General features: G+C 38.8%; 1 protein-coding gene across 3 annotated transcripts in view; it reads left to right on the forward strand.

Moving 5' to 3' along the window:
* Positions 1-8,036: 8,036 nt before the first annotated feature.
* Positions 8,037-18,067, forward strand: part of gnao1a (guanine nucleotide binding protein (G protein), alpha activating activity polypeptide O, a) — a 78,285-nt gene continuing 68,254 nt past the window's right edge. The window contains exons 1-2 of one of the 3 annotated variants that reach the window (XM_046864684.1): positions 8,037-8,563; positions 8,740-8,782. In XM_046864684.1, coding sequence (XP_046720640.1) covers positions 8,446-8,563; positions 8,740-8,782 — 161 coding nt within the window. In that variant the 5' untranslated portion in view covers positions 8,037-8,445. The remainder of the gene's footprint in view (positions 8,564-8,739; positions 8,783-18,067) is intronic. The other 2 variants (XM_046864683.1, XM_046864682.1) reach the window with 2 other exon arrangements.

The following is an 18,067-nucleotide window of genomic DNA, read 5'->3' on the forward strand; positions in this document are numbered from 1 at the left end:
GGAAGATGAACAGTTGCCCCAGTCCAGAGCCCTCAGAGCAGGTTTTCATCAAAGATGTCTCTGTACATTAAGGCATTCATCTTTCTCTCGGTCCTAACTAGACTCCTGGTTCCTGCTGCTAAAAATAATCTTCCCATCGTGATGCTGCCACCACCATGTGTAGAGATGGTATTGGTAGGTGATGAGCGGTGCCTGGTTTCCTCCAGACATGTCCCTTGGCATTTAGGCCAAAGAGTTTAATCTTTGTTTCACATGGTCTGAAAGTTATTCAGGGGCCCTTTAGCAAACTCTAGGTGGCTGTCATGTGCCTTTTACTGAGGAGTGGCTTCAGCTGGCCACTCTACCATACAGGCTTGACTGGTTGAGTGCTGCAAAGATGTTTGTTCTTCTGTAAGGTTCTCCTCTCTCCACAGAGAAATGCCGGAGCTCTTAAAGAGTGGGGTTCCATCGGGTTCTTGGTCACCTCCCTAAATAAGGCCCTTCTCCCCCGATTGCGAGTCCTGGTATTTCCAAACTTCTTCCATTTACGGATGATGGAGGCCATTGTGCCCATTGGGACCCTCGATGCTGCAGAAATTTGTCTGTACACTTCGCCAGATCTGTGCTCTGTGGACAGTAACAAAGTAAATGTAATTCAATGCTGTACTTAAGTAGCTTTATCATGTATCTGTACTTAACTGAAGTATTTCCCTTTCGGGAGATTTTTACATTAACTTTACTACATTTTAAAGTCAAATATCTTGCGAAATCAGCCATTCCTTTTTATTTATGAGTGGATAAAAAAATTGTCAAGCACGAGGCAAGCCACCAATCAGGGTAGAGTACAGTAGTTGAAAAGAATGTTTTGGGCTCATGATAATTTTAATAGATCTGATCTTAAATCACTGATTTTTTTATCCATCTGTGTTTGCTTAATTAATATTATTCTATTATTGGTGTGCTAGGAGTAACATTAAAGTCTTTTCACATAAACTTAGTTAAATAAGTGAGTCTTTTGACAAAAAGATAGGACATTATAGCCATAATTAATCATAGTACTTTGAATACTTAAGTACATTTAAAGTCAAATACTTTTGTACATTTATTTTGAGTAAAAGTTTAAAGGAAACACTTTTACTATTTTACCTAGTGTATCTCTACTTTAACTTGATTTCATGGTTTGTGTAATTCGTCCACCACTGCAGGTGCACAATCACCGAGGTGGCACTCCTCCTCACATGGCACCACAAGTAAGCCCACATAATATCAAGTAAGCAGACTGAAAACATCCACCAGGTCAGAATAATGGTGTAGCAGAGACAACATTGAAAGAGCAAAGGAACTCAGATGAATGGAGCTGGCACAAAATGATGTTATAGCAGTTCTGGGAAAATCTTTGCTGAATCAATTCACTGTCGAGCATGATTCTCACTATAGCATTACATGGGATTCAGTACCAAGGCCTACAAATGGGCTAGAAGAATAGTCCTACTTTTTTTTTTTTTTTTTTTTTTAAATACGATTTCATAAGAAATATTTAATCCTGCATGTCACCGTGAATAGTATCTTACAAAAGTGAGTACACCCCCACATTTCAGCAACCATTTTAGTATATCTTCTTAAGGGACAATACTAAAATAAAATCAAACTTGGATATATTTTAGAGTGGTCAATGTACAGCTTAAATAGCCGTACAAATTTACTACCCTCTGAAAATAACTCAACATACAGCCATTATTGTCAAAATAGCTGGCAACAGAAGTAAGTACACCATAAGTGATAACAGCTGTATGTCATGTAACCACGCAAAATTGTCCTAATTATCATGTTCAGGTTTTTGTCTGTTTGACAGGACCATACAAAGTTGTGTATCCTGTATTAGAGAAGTTAGAATTTGGTGCTTTGAGTACAACATACAAATGATGAGCTTTCTTTTATCAGGCAGTAGAAGGCCCTTTCTTGGTGATGGAGCTGGTGTTGAGTGACCAGTGAAATTCTTCGCCAGATGAATTTGGTGCTCTTGACGATCTCCACGTAGGATCCTTCGATGTTCAACATCTCTTCAACATCATTCAACATCTCTCCGATTTTGTCAACATTCAGAGAAAGGTTGTTGGCTCTACACCAGACTGTTAGTTGTTGCACCTTCTCACTGTATGCTGACTCGTCGTTCTTGTTGATGAGACCCACCACAGTCATGTCATGTCAACCTGATGATGTGGTTCGAGCTGTGCATTGCTACACAGTCGTAAATCAGCAGAGTGAACAGTAGTGGGCTTAGCACACAGGACTGAGGGGCCTCAGTGCTCAGTATGATCTAAATGATAAATTAGTACAATGATACAACTATTTGTATTTCTTTCTCAAATAAACTTGCTATTAAAAATCTATTATATACGGGAATGGCTGGGATTTAAGTTTTTCTAAACTGAGAGACATTTTTCTGTCGCAGTCCACATTAAAAATAAATTTTGGAGTTACTAGCTCAGCAGTTACATTCTGGACACATGATCTGGAGGTTATTATTTATACAGTTAAAGGCCTATGCTGTCTTGACTAACAATGTACACACTTACCACATATGAGCTTAGAATAAATAACTGCATCACGTGTTGCAAGGCATGCTGAGGGATAAATAATTACTAGCTTAATAATAAAACACCAAATGCCATAAATATGAAGCACATACATTTTTTCCCATTAGTCTGTATTCTGGTCAGTCCACAATGGTTTTTGTGGGCAATCAGCCCTTGCTTGAATGGCAGAAAAATGAAATACAGGGCCAAGTGTATTTCTGTATGCATATAAACAAACAACATACAATGGTGCATCTGTAATTACTCACTAGTTGCTTTCTGGGCTTGGTTTTTTACTTTCCTTGCTTGCAGCCTGTCGAGAAAAATATTCTAATCCAACATTTCTAGAATGTGTTTTAATCAAACTAATATTAATCCAACAAATTGACCTAATAATTAGTATAGAACCTTAGATACAATAAAAGTAGCTTAATTAAACCTATTTAGCCTATATTTTATTCAAACTCATGTAACTTATTTACTCCAAGTATAATTAAAATAAGAATAATAATCAGATACTAATAAATAGAGATAATAAATAGAGATAAATAAATAGAGATAGGGTCTGACTGATGTTATTTGTGTGCTGGAGAAACAAAAACAACAACATATAAGGCAGAATAAAGGTATATCTTAGACTTCAGCATGTTTATTGGGAAAGAAGAGCTTGTGGGCCAGAGCCGCTGTGGAAGACATGGGTGAGCAATCAGGATCAGACTCCGGGGAAGATATGGGAGGATAATAATGATCAGGTGAGAGAAAGGGGGAAGTAGGAGAATAATCAGTAGGGGACCAACATGAAGGATAAGGAGGAGATGGTAGAGTTGATGCAGGTATGCAATAATCATGATAGTCTTCATTATCGGGCTGTGTCTCCTGATGATAAACAGCAGGGAGGTCAGACGAGGTCTGTGTGCCCATTTCACGTGTAAAAGGACGCTGCACGATGCGAGGAGGCAGACGGGTTCTCTGGAACAGCTGGGGTAGAGAGATGCTCAATAAACTGGACAATTCAGTGGCAAGGGAGAAGAGTTGAAACGGACGAGACTGTCTGCGGAGAACGCTCCTAAGAGCTGTCCCAGAACGTCTGCAAGATGAAGCTGAATAAAAAGAAATTAACAGAGATATGATGTAAAAGGGTGAAATCACAATGACTAAACATAAAATATGTATATGTGCATGTAGCGACAAAAGTAAAAAGCTTTTTAATGTTATCTCTATGAGCTCAACACACTATGTAACAGTCAGCTCAGGATAGTATGTATAACCTAGATATTAACATGACTAAGCAGAACAATACAGTTAAGCATATATAAATAAACAATCAAATTAAAAAGAATATAGCTTGATTCAATGACAGTAGCAGAGTAAACAGCATTATAAAAGAGAATAAAACCAGAAAACTTACACATTGCAGATGCAGGGAGACAAAATAGGCCGCAAAATGGTTGTTCACACACAAAGGTTGAGAACAGAATGAAGATGTACCTGAGGGAGTGAAGGTTTTATACAAATGTTTTTTTTTTTTTTTTATTACAACAGAAGGCAAAAATATATAACAAAGGCCAAAAATAAGGGTAACTGAAGAGAACAGGAAGCCCAAATATGTTTTAACAGGAAGGGGTGGAGAACCGAGGTTCAGAGATAAGGGGAACTGGACAAAACAAGAAAAAGAAGGTGATAAAAACATAAGGGGAATTTGCTAAGGCGAAGAAATTACAGAAAATTAAGGAGTCATGTGACAGCAGAATATAAATGAGTGTGTGTAAAAAGTGTGTCTTTGATCATTTTGAAGTTAATGAGTGACCACCTTCTATGAGCTCATTTGTGTGGCAATAAAGGAGTTTTGCTTTTACTCATCCAAGAATGAAGATCTTTCATTTGGCGTTATTAAGAGTGTTATATTGGGAATCAACTGCAACCAAGAATCCACCCATGATGTGTCTGCTCAGAGACGGGTTCTGAGTTCCCACAAGCCACACTCCATAACCTGGGAATTAAAATGATTTGCAAGAGTGCAAAACCATTTTAATGTAGTCTTCTAATATTGCAAAGAAGTGTAAATTAAATCTCTCCATGTCTGCCAAAATGTTGCTATAAAAAAACCCCATTTCTTCATTCATATTCTACCTGTTTGTCCATCTCTCTCATGTTGTAGACTTACTGCATTCCTTGAAACAGACAAAATGCAATATATATATACTGTGTTTGGCAAAAACAACTCTATGTATCATGCTCTTTAATGATGGAGCAACTGCAATTTTACATATCTGTTTTTGCTCTAAAAAATGAAAGTGTAGCATGAAAAAAATTGCTTATGAAACACGTGAAGGTGTGTGTGGAACAACCCATGGATATCATTTTGATGGTCAAACAAATATAGATGAGAGAATGACAAGTAGCAGGGAGGAAGTTAAAAGAATTAAATTTGTTGCTGGCTCACCTGCATTGCTTTGTTTAAGGTACCTTATTCAACCCAGTGCTGAAAGCAGAAGTAATCACTGTGAGGTCATGGAAATGTTTTGGCTATCCTGCTTGGTTTTGTTATTACTGTAAGCTAGCAAGTACCTGGGTCTCAAACTATGTTGAACAACTGGTCATGCATTAATGACTGAGTCTTGAAATGTATTCATGGCTGAGTCTCCAAAAAAAGTCCACCCTAATTTTAGAAGCTGACACTAGGAAGACTCAGGTAAAGACACTTGCAGAGGTGATCCTAATAAGAGTAAAATTCATAGATGATCCTGCTGTTTTTCTTTCAGCCATATCATTCTGCACTCCACTCTCAACCACCACACCCCGGCAGTAATTAAAGCCAGATCACTGCAAGCAAGACATTACAGCTAATCATGTGCATCACCAGTGAACTGAAAAGAAATTAGAGAGGGGAGTGCAAGAGAGAGTCATTGCGGTGCTTGTCAGCAGTAGAGGATGGAGCAATCTAGTGTCCTTTTTTCTGATTAGCCCATGCCATCTGCTAGGCTGGTATCTGTGTTTAATTAGCACACTAACTAGGGTTTTTTTCCATTCTATGTTTTCACTTACTCTTTCACATGCTTGGTGGACCTTTTCCTATATTAATCTATACATCTGTAAGACCCTGCTACTTTTGACATTAAAAAAAAAATGCTCAAAGCAAAGTACATACATACATATATACAGAGCTACAATCCATATTACTTGATGAATGCCAAAAACACCAACACCACCAACAACATCCAGCACAAGCCTTGCTACTGAATACTGTTACTGTTGCTGGAGAATTATAACCAGTAGACAATTTTGGATATGCTAAAAGAAACAGGAAAAGCGCTGTGAAATGCTATTCTGACATGCACTGACCAGTGTGGTCTGAAATAAAAATGTCTTCCAAAAGCCCCAATCTGTGTTAACGCCACTGATTGGGCACTTTTCTCAGCTCAGGTTTAACAGTAATCCCGGTAACTGTGCAATTAGCTTCAACTCTTAAATCATATAAGCTTAAGCCTGCATACACTTATCACATCAACAAGTTAGCTGCATTCATCTGGGGAAAGTAGTAAATGTCTTGCCACAATGAAATGAATACATATAGAAAACAATGAAATGCGTAAAGTACTTCTATTTTTGGGTCACTCGTAAATTTTACCTTACAACTAGTGCAGGTCATGTTCTTCTCTGACCTTTTGACCATTGGTGGTTCCTGGCTAATTATAACAGCAATTGTATTATAATAGTCATTTCAACAATTAGAAATGTGGCCACATACACAGAATTAAAGGCTGAGGCAATTGCATTAATTGCAATACAGTGCAATATTAAAATATCTAAATACTGTTAGGGTCTTAAATATACATTAATTTGATAAAATCAATTATAGAATAAACAATGATGCATATCTTGTTTTTTTTTCCATAGTTCCTGAAATGAATCTGAGAAATCACTAGAAATGTAAATGGGGCACAATATTAAAAAAGCCAGAATGCTAATGCAGTTTTTAAAACTAGGGATCTGTCCTATCTACAAACATAATTTCAAAACATTTATGCAGAAATAGCGTATTAAAAGCCCTGTCTTTCCTCTGCTTTACTGTAGCTGAGATTGGATTTTTCTGCCCTCGACTATCCGTGACAAATTCTCAAAATTAGTCTCAACATGGTGAGACTTACTTCAGGCTAAAAACTGTCTAAAAATCAATACCTGCTACAGGTTGTTGTTATCTGTTTGGCTCCAGTTCAGACCTTTAGTTACAAACATAAAATATTAATCTAATGTTGTATACCATTACAGGCTGTTACATGAGAAATACTCAAATGTGCATAGAATAGAGTAACTGAGTGTGCACACAAAGATGGTATAGATCTATAATGATGGGCATTATCTGTGAAAACACAAGCATAGACTGACTGGTGTAATGGAGCGTGGGTGTATTCAATCAGCTCTTTCCAGTCTCGCTTTGCTCTCTGCCCCTTCCATATCTAACACTCCCACCAGGATTATACGATAGGCCTTTTAGGCTGCTTAACTTTTGGAAGAACCACCTTTTTTCATAACAACTGCTTTAGGCCATCAGTATTCATTGCCTGACACTACAACCTAATATTTTTTCCCCTCAAATATAAACAACCTTCTTCATTAGCATTTTGTGTAATTGTGCAATGTTTCATTACTAATCCTAAATTTGAAAACAAGTGTTTTTTTTTTTTACTACCACATCATACTTACAGTTTACATGCCTATAACAGTTCATCCTTCTGTGCACCCATTAGTCAGCTATTATTAATTCTCTTTCAGTTACGTCTCCAAACCCAAGAATTACAATCATAACTTTTTTGGTCTAACTAATGCTATATTGTGCCACATAGAAATAAAGTGACTCGCTGCCAGTATTATGCAGAGTCAGTAAGTAAGCAGGCAAGTGTATTCATGTGAAATTTAGTATAGGCCCATTGTGAAAGGTCCAGTCCAATTAATTTTCCCTGCATTACCAGCAGTTGTTCTAATCGACTATTCATCAGGAAGTCAAGTCCCTGAATCTAATGCTTTTGAGGTGCTGTGTGGGTCCATCAAGTGAAATTTGTTGCATTTTGCAGCTATCTTGTGCAGAAATAGTACGGTTGCACTTTTGCATTTTAAAAAGACAATGATCGGCTGTCGAAATGAAGGTGCTTTTTTTGGTCATTTCTTGTGTTTGTATGTGAATGCTGCGGCCACGCCTCTCTTGATACTCTTTCTCCGTGAACCAACGGTTTCCAAGTGATCACCCTTATCGTTTACCATTCCGGTGTTATAAAGTGAAATGCACAACAGCGGCTTACTCATTTACATTAGGAAAGCAAGACTCGGTTCGCATGTCCGCCCTTGTCATCTAGCCGTCCGTAGGCTTCCTAACGCCGCGCGCGCGACTTCCACGAGCCGCCTTGCACACTCGCGCCCTCCAGCGCATGACGTCAGTGCGCGCACTCGAATGAGCGGAGAACCCGGCGACGCACGCGCGCTCTCTCTCCCCGACGCCGAAGACTCCATTTGTGAGCAAAGCCGAACGATGCGAGCTCTCGCTCCTGTTGCCGCCGCCCAGTAACGAGAAACAACTGAGAAATCTGCCGAATCCCCCGTTTAGCAGAAAAACCCAGGACCGTGTCATTTCCGAGACGAACCGCAAAGAGACGGACACAAGCTGTCGTTTCCAATTTGTTATCTCTCACCGTCGCTGGCAGGATTTAATGCTTTAGCTGTAGTCACCGAGTGAGAGAGAGAGAGAGAGAGAGAGAGAGAGAGAGAGAGAGAGAGCCTAGGGAAGGGACAAGGAAGAAGAGCTAGCATTTCATAAAGGGAAAAACGGATTGCTCGCTATTTCCGCCGCACCTTTTCACTATTTTGGAGCACACGCAGAGCCGAGGTTGGTCTAGCCATGGGATGTACACTGAGCGCCGAGGAGAGAGCGGCTTTGGACAGGAGCAAAGCGATCGAAAAGAACCTGAAGGAGGACGGAATCACTGCGGCCAAGGATGTGAAACTGCTCCTGCTAGGTAATGAAAGCACCTCTTTCCCAGAGAGTTGAAATGACCCGATATGGCAACCCGATAATATAATTTGTATTGTAGCTTACACAATTCTGCTAGTTTTTATTCTAGAAAGCATAGAATCGTAATGGACTTCCATTAAAGCAGACAGTCTCATTCCCTTGTGTCTGTTGTATCTGCAGGGGCTGGAGAGTCCGGGAAAAGCACCATCGTCAAACAGATGAAGTAAGTGCCACGGTTCCTGAACACGATCTCCCGGTTAATGGGCATCTCTCTCTCTCTCTCTCTTTACGCGAACACACGCTCTCACGCGCACATTTATTGCTCGATGGCGAATCCTTTAGGTCCGCCATTTTTTTTTCAAGTAGCTGAGGGGGGCTGCTGCACGGTAGCTGTGCCAAGATCCATTTTGACACGATCGTCCGAGCTTTGCGTTTTTTATTGATATTGGACGTGCTGTTCATGAATCTGGTGCTGAAAGCCCGGTTCATTGGCGTCCATTGGGAGTAACCGTGCAATCTCTTTATAAAAGGACCTGGATTGTCAGAATTGGATCCTTTTTATGTTAATTAATCTCGATGCCAATTAATTGTCCTTAGCTACCTGCTCCTCCTGATCTCGGGCTTGGTGAAAACGTCTAAGCGGCGCCCTGTAGTGCTGCGATTTTCAGTGCGGCATTTTGGATGCATGTCGCGTTTCTAGATATTTTTTAAACCGTATCTGGTTATAACATCTGGCCGTTATTGGGTTCCGTGTGCGTCAGTAAGCCTTTGTGATTTTTATTTAGCTCTCTGATTGCAAATGAGTCCTCGACATGGCTCAGGAATTTGTATGAGGCCCAGTATGAGCAGGTTATTATGAGCATTTCTTTTGGGTGTGGGGGGCTGGGATGGTGGCAACACCCGAATATGTTCACTCAATCGGTTCATTTTTTTTTAGGTGCCATTGGGGAAAAAAGGAAACTATTAACTGGAAATAAAGGCCTTCCATTAAATCTTTAACGCAGTAGTGGCGTTAAGGTTGTGTTTTACATTATGGTAGTGTTTTATGGTTCCCTCCCTCCATCTTCATCTCCACCTCAGCGCTGTCTTCTAGTAAACACGCATCAGTAAACTGGATAATGCGTAGGATTAATCTAGGATTTTTATCTAGGTTATTTATGAGTCCATTTAAATGGTATATTGTTAAAATACACAAGAGTGAGAGAGCGTCTTTAATGTTATCAAGGATGGTCAAGGTTCCCGGGAAGCTGCCATTTTTGTGTAATAGCCCACGCTGTGTATGAGAGCCAGTGTTTTTCCGTTTTTTCTTTTTTTTTTCTTTTTTTTTTTTTTAAATCACGATTTTTCTATCACGACACGATTACTAGCCATATCGTTAATGGGAGCTCACATGACCATTTTCATTGGTATGAAGAGATGTATAGCTTTAGCGAATAGGCGAAATTCAGGCGCCTTGGCTGGTGGACAGCGCCCAGTAGCGCCGCGTCGGGTTCGTGCTCCTTCGAATCTCTTCGGCTTTTTTCGGTCTGGCGAGTTTGCCCCGGTTTGGAGTTGTTGGAATGAACGAAAGGAGAACGCGCGTTGTGACTTTCCTCATCATTGCGTTTGAACGATTTCAGCGATGTCAGCAGGGAGGGGTTTCCCTCCGTGATTCAGATACCTAATATTATTATAAAGGGAAAAGAAAGAAATCAACGTGGTTCCTAAATACAGTAGTATGGCAAATTGGCAGAAAATCCTGTATTCATTGTGAATAAGATATAACGCAAAATTACTTCAGAAAATTGAAATCGCTTCATTAGTAAATAAGAGCTCCCCACCTCTTAAAAGCAACATGACAAAGAGATCAAATGAATGAGAATATTGCAGTAAAGATTTCTCATGTGGGTGGGTGTGTTCAGAAAAAAAACATGGGGGGGGGGAGTAGATGGTACCAGACCAGTGGTTGTACAAGAAAGATGGCAGTGTGTACAAAATGACAATACGATATTTAATCATAAAGTGCTAGTTTGTTAGACTATTGTTACTTGTACATATTTGCATGGAGTTCTATTTTAAATGTGGTCCTTTTTTATACATGTTTAATAAACTCTTCAATAATTTATTAAACCTCATTAGATATTCTTAACGCTCGTGTGAGTGCAGCCGATGCAATAATGATGTAGAGTGATAGTTTTAATGTAATATCTCTTTGGATCTTGGGCATGTGATTGAATCAAGTTCAAAATCTGGTTTGACTGTGACAAACCAAGCAATGAGATATGATCAGGTGTGACTTGGTTGTTTCAGCAGGAAGCAACACTGTGTGCATATGTGCCACAGTGAAGAAATCATGTTGGTAAACCTTGTGATTATGATGCATTTCTTCAGGCAGCATGGCATCCATTTTCCTCAATAGCCCAGCATGAGCCAAACGTGTTCAACTTGAAACTGACTGACACACACATTTCACTGTCTGTTCCTTTTTACATAATTATTGCATTTCCACATATAGTAATCCTTAGGGAGTTAAAACTCATTATTATGCACACTATGTTTCTTGAATTATTACTACCACAGTGCTACCACGGGAGAATCAAATGTCAAATCGTCATATACCAGACTCGAACTCTATCTAATATGTCGTCTATGTGTCTTTTGCCAGAAATCTAAGGCCTCTTAAATTTTTTCTGTCCATTGAAGCTGAGCTGTTCGCTATCTGGAACAGTGGGCTAGAATTTCCAAGTGTTTATTTCATTAAAGCAGCTTGTACATTACGTGTTTGTTTTAAATACCAGGCCTGTTGTGCTTTCGGTTAATTGAAGTAGCTCAGGCTTTAGAGGAGGACCCAGGTGTTTGACTAGCATTCATTTGTTCATTTGCAAACCATTGGATATAGGGTCTCTTTATGAAATGAAGTGGACACATCATGTGGGTGGATGGATGGATATATATATTTAATAATAAATAATTTTATTTCAGATGCTGACATTTGTTTGTTGCTAAAAAAAAACAAAAAAACCCACATACTTCATTGTATGGAGTTACAGCAGATTATGATGAAAATAATGTTACATAAAATGATTAATCACAGTTCTGTATACTAAATTAATTGTGTCCTCGTCTTCTCTGGAAAAGCATACTTTAATCCTGAAGAAACCCACATGACGTTTTCCAATAATCATAATGTCAAAAAGCATTGTTAATTTAAATGCAGATGCCTTACTTGTGTGACAGCTGGGCAGACTGAGGCTTTTGACGTAATTAAATTGACTTTGGAGGTCAATAGCATGGCAGTCCTGGGCATATGTGATGTGAAAGCACTTTTGCTTGAAGCCTATTCTTAAGCTAGAAGGCATTGAGGAAAGTAAAGCTGCAGCAAAGAGCTCTGCTACTTTTCTGTCGTAAACTGGGCTTACTATTGTTATTAAGCAGCAGCCATGCCTGAGTATGTTAATGCTTTTGAGTAGTAAAGATTTGTCCTAGTGCTGGTATATTGTCAGCCAGATATATGCTAGTTTATGACTTTGTCTTTGAAGCTAAAAATCTGCCTGTTTAATGTTTGAGCAAGAACATTAGGTTAATTGCACAAATGCTAGAGCCCAAAATATAGCCTTACAACATTTATTGATTACTATTATTTTTAAGCATTTGTACTGGCCTAATAGTACTAATGCAATGATAGCATGGATCGATCCTTCATTTTTGCAAACTCAGAGCTGGTTAACAAAAATAACAATACATTTGTTCTGATTGTTGCCTCTCTGTACTGTCATCAGGCTTAGGAGAATCTTTTGGTTGACTGTAAAGAAATTAATATACTAACTGCAAGAAACCTGATTGGCTAGCTATAATTCCACAATTTATGGCTATTTATGCCTACTTTCTGTTCTTCTTTGATATGTTAGATTTCTCATTTCTCAGTGACTGGTCATCTGTTACAGTTAATGTTGGCTAGATACTAGATTTTGGAGTACTCTATATGTTCTGTCAGGATGTAGAAGAGATTGCGTTTTGAGGTTTGAGTGAAGAATGGTTCGTGTGATGTGAGAAATGATGAGTGTCTGAGACATGGAAATTTCTCATTTCCCAGAAGTATCTCTATATCTTCAGGGAAATATGTGACTGACAGAATACAGAAACTACCTGCACATTTGAGGGCTGTTTTTCATTTTTGCAGATGGGCATTATAGCTGGTTATCCTTTCTGTTTCTGTTTCTCCTATATGAGGAAGTGTTTTTTCCCTCCCCTCCCTCCAATAACCACAGTAATGACAATGTGAAGTAGCACAGAAGCATGCTGTGAAGCCTTACTGCAGTAAATGCTCTCCAGCAGCTATACATGTGACTTATCATGTGGGTGCGTGCATGCATGGGCATAGGTGTGTTTGAGAAGAAGAAATTGGAAGTCATTATGTAGAAACGGAGAAGGAAGCATGATGAAATGCAGTTGTTATGCAAGTCAGAACCGTGTCTACATAGCATTAGCAAATGAATGGTACACTGGAGCATGCTTTGGCTCTCACCCTTCCTCCACCCACCCTCCAATTTAGGGGTTTCATGTGCACCCTAGTTGATGTAATTGGATTTGATTAAACTAAATCAAACAAATGTCTCTGCTGTGTTTGGTTCCCTGACCTTAAATCCTGCATGACACTCGTTCTCCTCTTTTTTCTCTCTCTTTGCCCTCACTCTGGAATGCGGATTAACACCAGTGACACACCACTGACTGAACATTTCTTGTATGCCAACTCCTGACGGTTTGCATTTGTTTGCCTGTTACGTGTAGCATACTGGAGTTTTTCATCCACAAATATAACAACAAAGAGGTTTGTGTGTGTTTGTGTGCATATTATCAGATCCACCTGGCTTTTTGCATTTCCTTTGCATAATGAACAGTTTCACCCAGGGATGCAAAACATGTACTGTTATGGTGCTTCCTCAACAGTAAAGTGGTATGAGATTAATGCAGATAAGACCTGGCTATTCATGTGCACATGCCACACACAAAAAGGCTAATATGGTCTGTCAACATATTATAACAGGACAATGTAAAGAACACACAAGGATATAAAAGTATATAGGTAAACAAACTGAAAACTGTATGTGCTGCTGCTGCTTTATAGAATCAAAGCTGTTTATATTTTGCTTTGCTTTATTTAATACTCACCATGTCCTATGTACCGTAATTTCCGGACTATAAAGCGCACCCATATATAAGCCACACCCACTGAATTTGACAAAGATTTTTATTTTAAACATAAATAAGCTGCACCTGTCTATAAGCTGCAGGTGTCTACACTGAAACTAATGAACTTTACACAGGCTTCAAGGAAAGACTTTTAAACTGTCTGTTACACGGTGTAACGGGTGAAATATGTTGTGGCTTCTTTAAGAGCAGAGCGGCATTTTGGGAATAGCCTGCTGCCGCATTTTTTTTCCGGTATTACTGCATGTGTGGAGACCAAGGAATATGTTAATATAAAATAAAAAAAGAAAATAAGTTTCTTTGACTAACCCGTAACGCTGTTGCCAAGAAAAATAAAAAAGCACGAGTTTTGGAAACCTGTCTGTGCTTATATGATTTCTGTTGCAACTGGACTTAGTGAACTCTCCCATGACCCAGACTCAACGCGTTACACGGCTTGTATCTAAACAGTAGCCGACCAAGTAAGTCATTGTTCACTGTCTTCCTCCTTCCTTTCACAACTATTTCTCTCAGGAGTTTTTCTTTTGGCATCGTCATAGGTTTAAAAAAAAAAAACGTTTTTTCTCCTGATGCCGTGCAGCTCAGAACACAGGTGAGGTGCATTTTTTTCGTTTCCGTTCGGAAATTTCATTGGTCTAATGTTATGTCGGTCAGTTTTTTAGCTTGAAGTTTGTGAAACCGGGAAAAACCCAGGAAAAATTCATAAATAAGCCGCTTCGTTGTTTAAGCCGCGGGGTTCAAAACGTGGGAAAAAAGTAGCGGCTTATAGTCCGAAAAATACGGTATATAGTTCAAATTTTTTTTTTTTTTTTTTTGTTATTTGCTATCCTTATATTTCTGTCCCTCATTTAGATATAGATTTTGTATTAGTTAAAGTAAATAGTTGTGCCCATGTTAGTAAATTTAGTGGGAAATGTCCCTGGTCTTTCTCACGCTGTATTTAGATGGTCCATACACCATGTGCTTTCTCTCTCATTCTTTTGGTAATACAAGGCTCCTTTGTTTTATTGAAGTGTTTGTGTTGGGTGATATAAGCAGATCTCAACTCAAACCCACTCACAAGTGCTTTCTTTATTGAGGAGGGCGTTTGTGTTTGTTCACTCTATGCTCTGATTTCTGTCTGTGATGGATGACGCGTGCGGTGTCTAATCAAACTCAAGAGACATAAGAATCTCATTTTTTGGCAGTTGTGGAAATCATTATTTATTTTACATTATTCGGACTGTGGGGGGGGATAAAATGTCAAGCCGATTTTTGTGTCGAAGTAGCATAAGCTAATGTAAGTGTACGCTCTGTAGTGCTTGTCTGCCACACAGTGAAGTGTAAATAACAGGTTTGCGTGTGGGTGTTGACGGCACCTGTTAACTGGTATTATGTGTGCTGCTGTAGATGTGCAGCATGGGGGTGTATGAAGAGCGTTAATTGCAGCCAGTTGTGATTCTGTTTTGCTACATGTGTGTCAGTTACATTTACCTGGAGAGTGTGTGTGTGTGTGTGTGTGTGTGTGTGTGTGTGTGTGTGTGGTAAATTGGACCTCATGTCAGCTGGCTCCCAGTGGCTTTTAACCCTGGGGAAGCCTGCATGTGTACACACACTTACCCACCAATTCTGCACGCACACGCACACACCTAAAGTAATTATGACTAACAACTTAACATAACCCTAAGATGAATATACACACATCCTGTGTATTAGACAAACACAAGCTAAAACTAATTGAAGCAAGATTACTTGACATAAAACTTTGCTACTCTAAGCTATTGTTCCGTTGGAAAACCGCGAAGATGGAGCATTTCTGCTTTCTGCCGCTTTACTTCTCTATTTTTGCAAGTTTAAAAACCCAGCCTGTTTCACTAAAAGTTAGAGTAATCACAATTGCTGAAGCAGAGAAACTGTGCACTTTAAAGCAAATGGTGTGTAATTTTGTGGACCGTAGATACATTTATGGAGACGGTACCTGCTGCACAGACAGCTTGCACAGGCCTTTGTGTAGTGCTGAGGATGTGCTATCTCCACCCATTTATCATCTCTCCTGCTTGCACTGTATATCCACACTCTACTTCTATCTTTACTACCCCCTCTTCCTGCTCTGTTGTCATGGAGATAAGAATGACTGCTGTAGAATGTGCTGTAACGGGAGGATGACATGCATGCAAAATGTGTATAGGGGTGCAGTAGAGAGTCTAATTTTGAAGACGGTGCTTCATTTTTTTTAATCGAGTAGTTTAGAAGTAGCTACTTTTTTTAATGCTTTTTTATTACTTTGTCCTCTGAGCATTACTGACAGTTATTTGGAGGAACATTTCTTTTACAAGTAGGTGCAGTGGAGCAGTTCCTTTTTTTTATGACAGATGGTGAAATGTTTTCTCTGTGAGCATTCTGCTTATTATCCAAAATTGTGAAAACAATCAGTGTAGATTACAAGTTATGCTACTTTTGCCATATAGTTTTTACTTTTAGTAAAATATTTTTAAGGTCCGGTATCTTGTACAACACTGCCTCTCAGATTGCACATTTCTTTGGATAAAATTTCACCAACATTCTTTTCTCCACAGAAGCATGCATCCAATGTGTGAACAGGAAACAACCCCTTGTTTGATAGGCAGCCTACAAATAGCTAATATCCTCCTACTGTTTGGGGAAAAATCAAGAACATTCCAGGATTTTATTCTGGGGTTATTTTTTTCACGTTGACGAAAGCAGACATAAGTGTGAAGTAGGTGTGGCTGTGTGGATTTTGATGAGTATGTCGTATTTTATAAGCTGAATTATCTTGGAGGAGAACAATACAGCCAAACCTTTTAGGATATGAAAGCTGAGAATTTTAGTGTGTTTTTAGAAATGCTTAATTTTACACATCTGTACAAAAGCAAATATTTCAAGCAATTCTATAATTACATTGAGGTTCCTCAAGAAGGTCCACCCAGTTATCCAGGTGTTAAATCAGGCGCCTTACAGTGAGGGTGAATGTGGCATTGATTTTAGAACATGGGAATAGTTGCTATTATTATATATAGTCAAATGATGACCTTTGACAGACATACCATGTGATCAGGTACAGCCGGCTGGCACATTTAACAGTTTTTGTGACTATAGAAATAGAGGAAGTTCACATCGTAAGATAAAGAGCAGCAAGGTTAGATTCATTTAGAAGTGTGTTCAGACTTATTTGTACTTTATCTGTTATACTTTGCTTAAAGGGCCTCACTCTTGGTTTCCTTTGTGGCAATTTTGTACTGAAGTGAGAGAAATGTATTAAAACCCATTAATGGAGTGTCATAAGACTCAGCTGGCTACCAAGCACAGCCTGGAGTCAATCCTAGAAACTTGTAGGAGGCTATAGGGGTGCAGTATTTCACATATCTAGTACCTGTTTATTCAATTCAGAGATTGAACTCAACTTTGTTTCTCCTAATGAAGAATAAACTGGCACCCTAAGCACCCATCCACGCACCCAACTGAAATTCCTCCTTAATATCCTCTTTAAAAGTTCATGTTCCTGAATGTGACGAGCTTTATCTGGATCTTTATTTATTAGCAAGTTGATTACACAGTCTCACAGTCAAAAAGAGCTCGAAAAGAGCTTTTTTTTTTTTTTTTTTTAGATTGAATCAATATACACTATCTATTTTAGGGTCTGTCTAACAACACACCCAGTTTAATACAGGATTATAGGATAAGTGGAGATGAAGCACTACAATGTGCTTATGTGGAAATATATCCACTAAATGTCATGCATTCCAGTATTGCAGCATTAAAAAATGATATATCATTACACAGTGCACATATATATTTATAAATATATTTATAATATATTATATAAAATATAATCTGCGCATTTGGGTAAGCATACTGTTTGTACAGTGTTAAAATTGAAATGTATACACATACCCATATTGTAGACAGATATATAGCATTTCCCCATAAGGGCTGTATAACTAGCTTGTTCACTCTCCTAGCTCGTGGTATTAACACTCGGCTGTCTGTTTAACATCATTTTTGCTCTCATACAGGATGAGGGTAGGTGAGGGGGGAGGATGTGTGAAAGAACACTGGTGTACACATCTAAAACCCTCATCAGGTCTTAACCTGGTATGGATGTTTTGATCTGTACCTAGTGGCTCTCATTAAAACAGACCTTTCAATCTTAAAGCAACTGTACTCTTAAATGTATTTAGAATACTCATAGTATCTTATGTATATAACATATATAGGATAACAATTTAAAATAGATAAGTCATTCATGTGTTTAATAAAAGAGAGGGGAACATTCAATAGGAATTAAAAGATGATAGCCAGCATTCTCGCATGAGAAAACCAG

Source organism: Silurus meridionalis, chromosome 13 (assembly GCF_014805685.1).
Source record: "Silurus meridionalis isolate SWU-2019-XX chromosome 13, ASM1480568v1, whole genome shotgun sequence".
Classification (NCBI taxonomy): Eukaryota; Metazoa; Chordata; class Actinopteri; order Siluriformes; family Siluridae; genus Silurus; species Silurus meridionalis.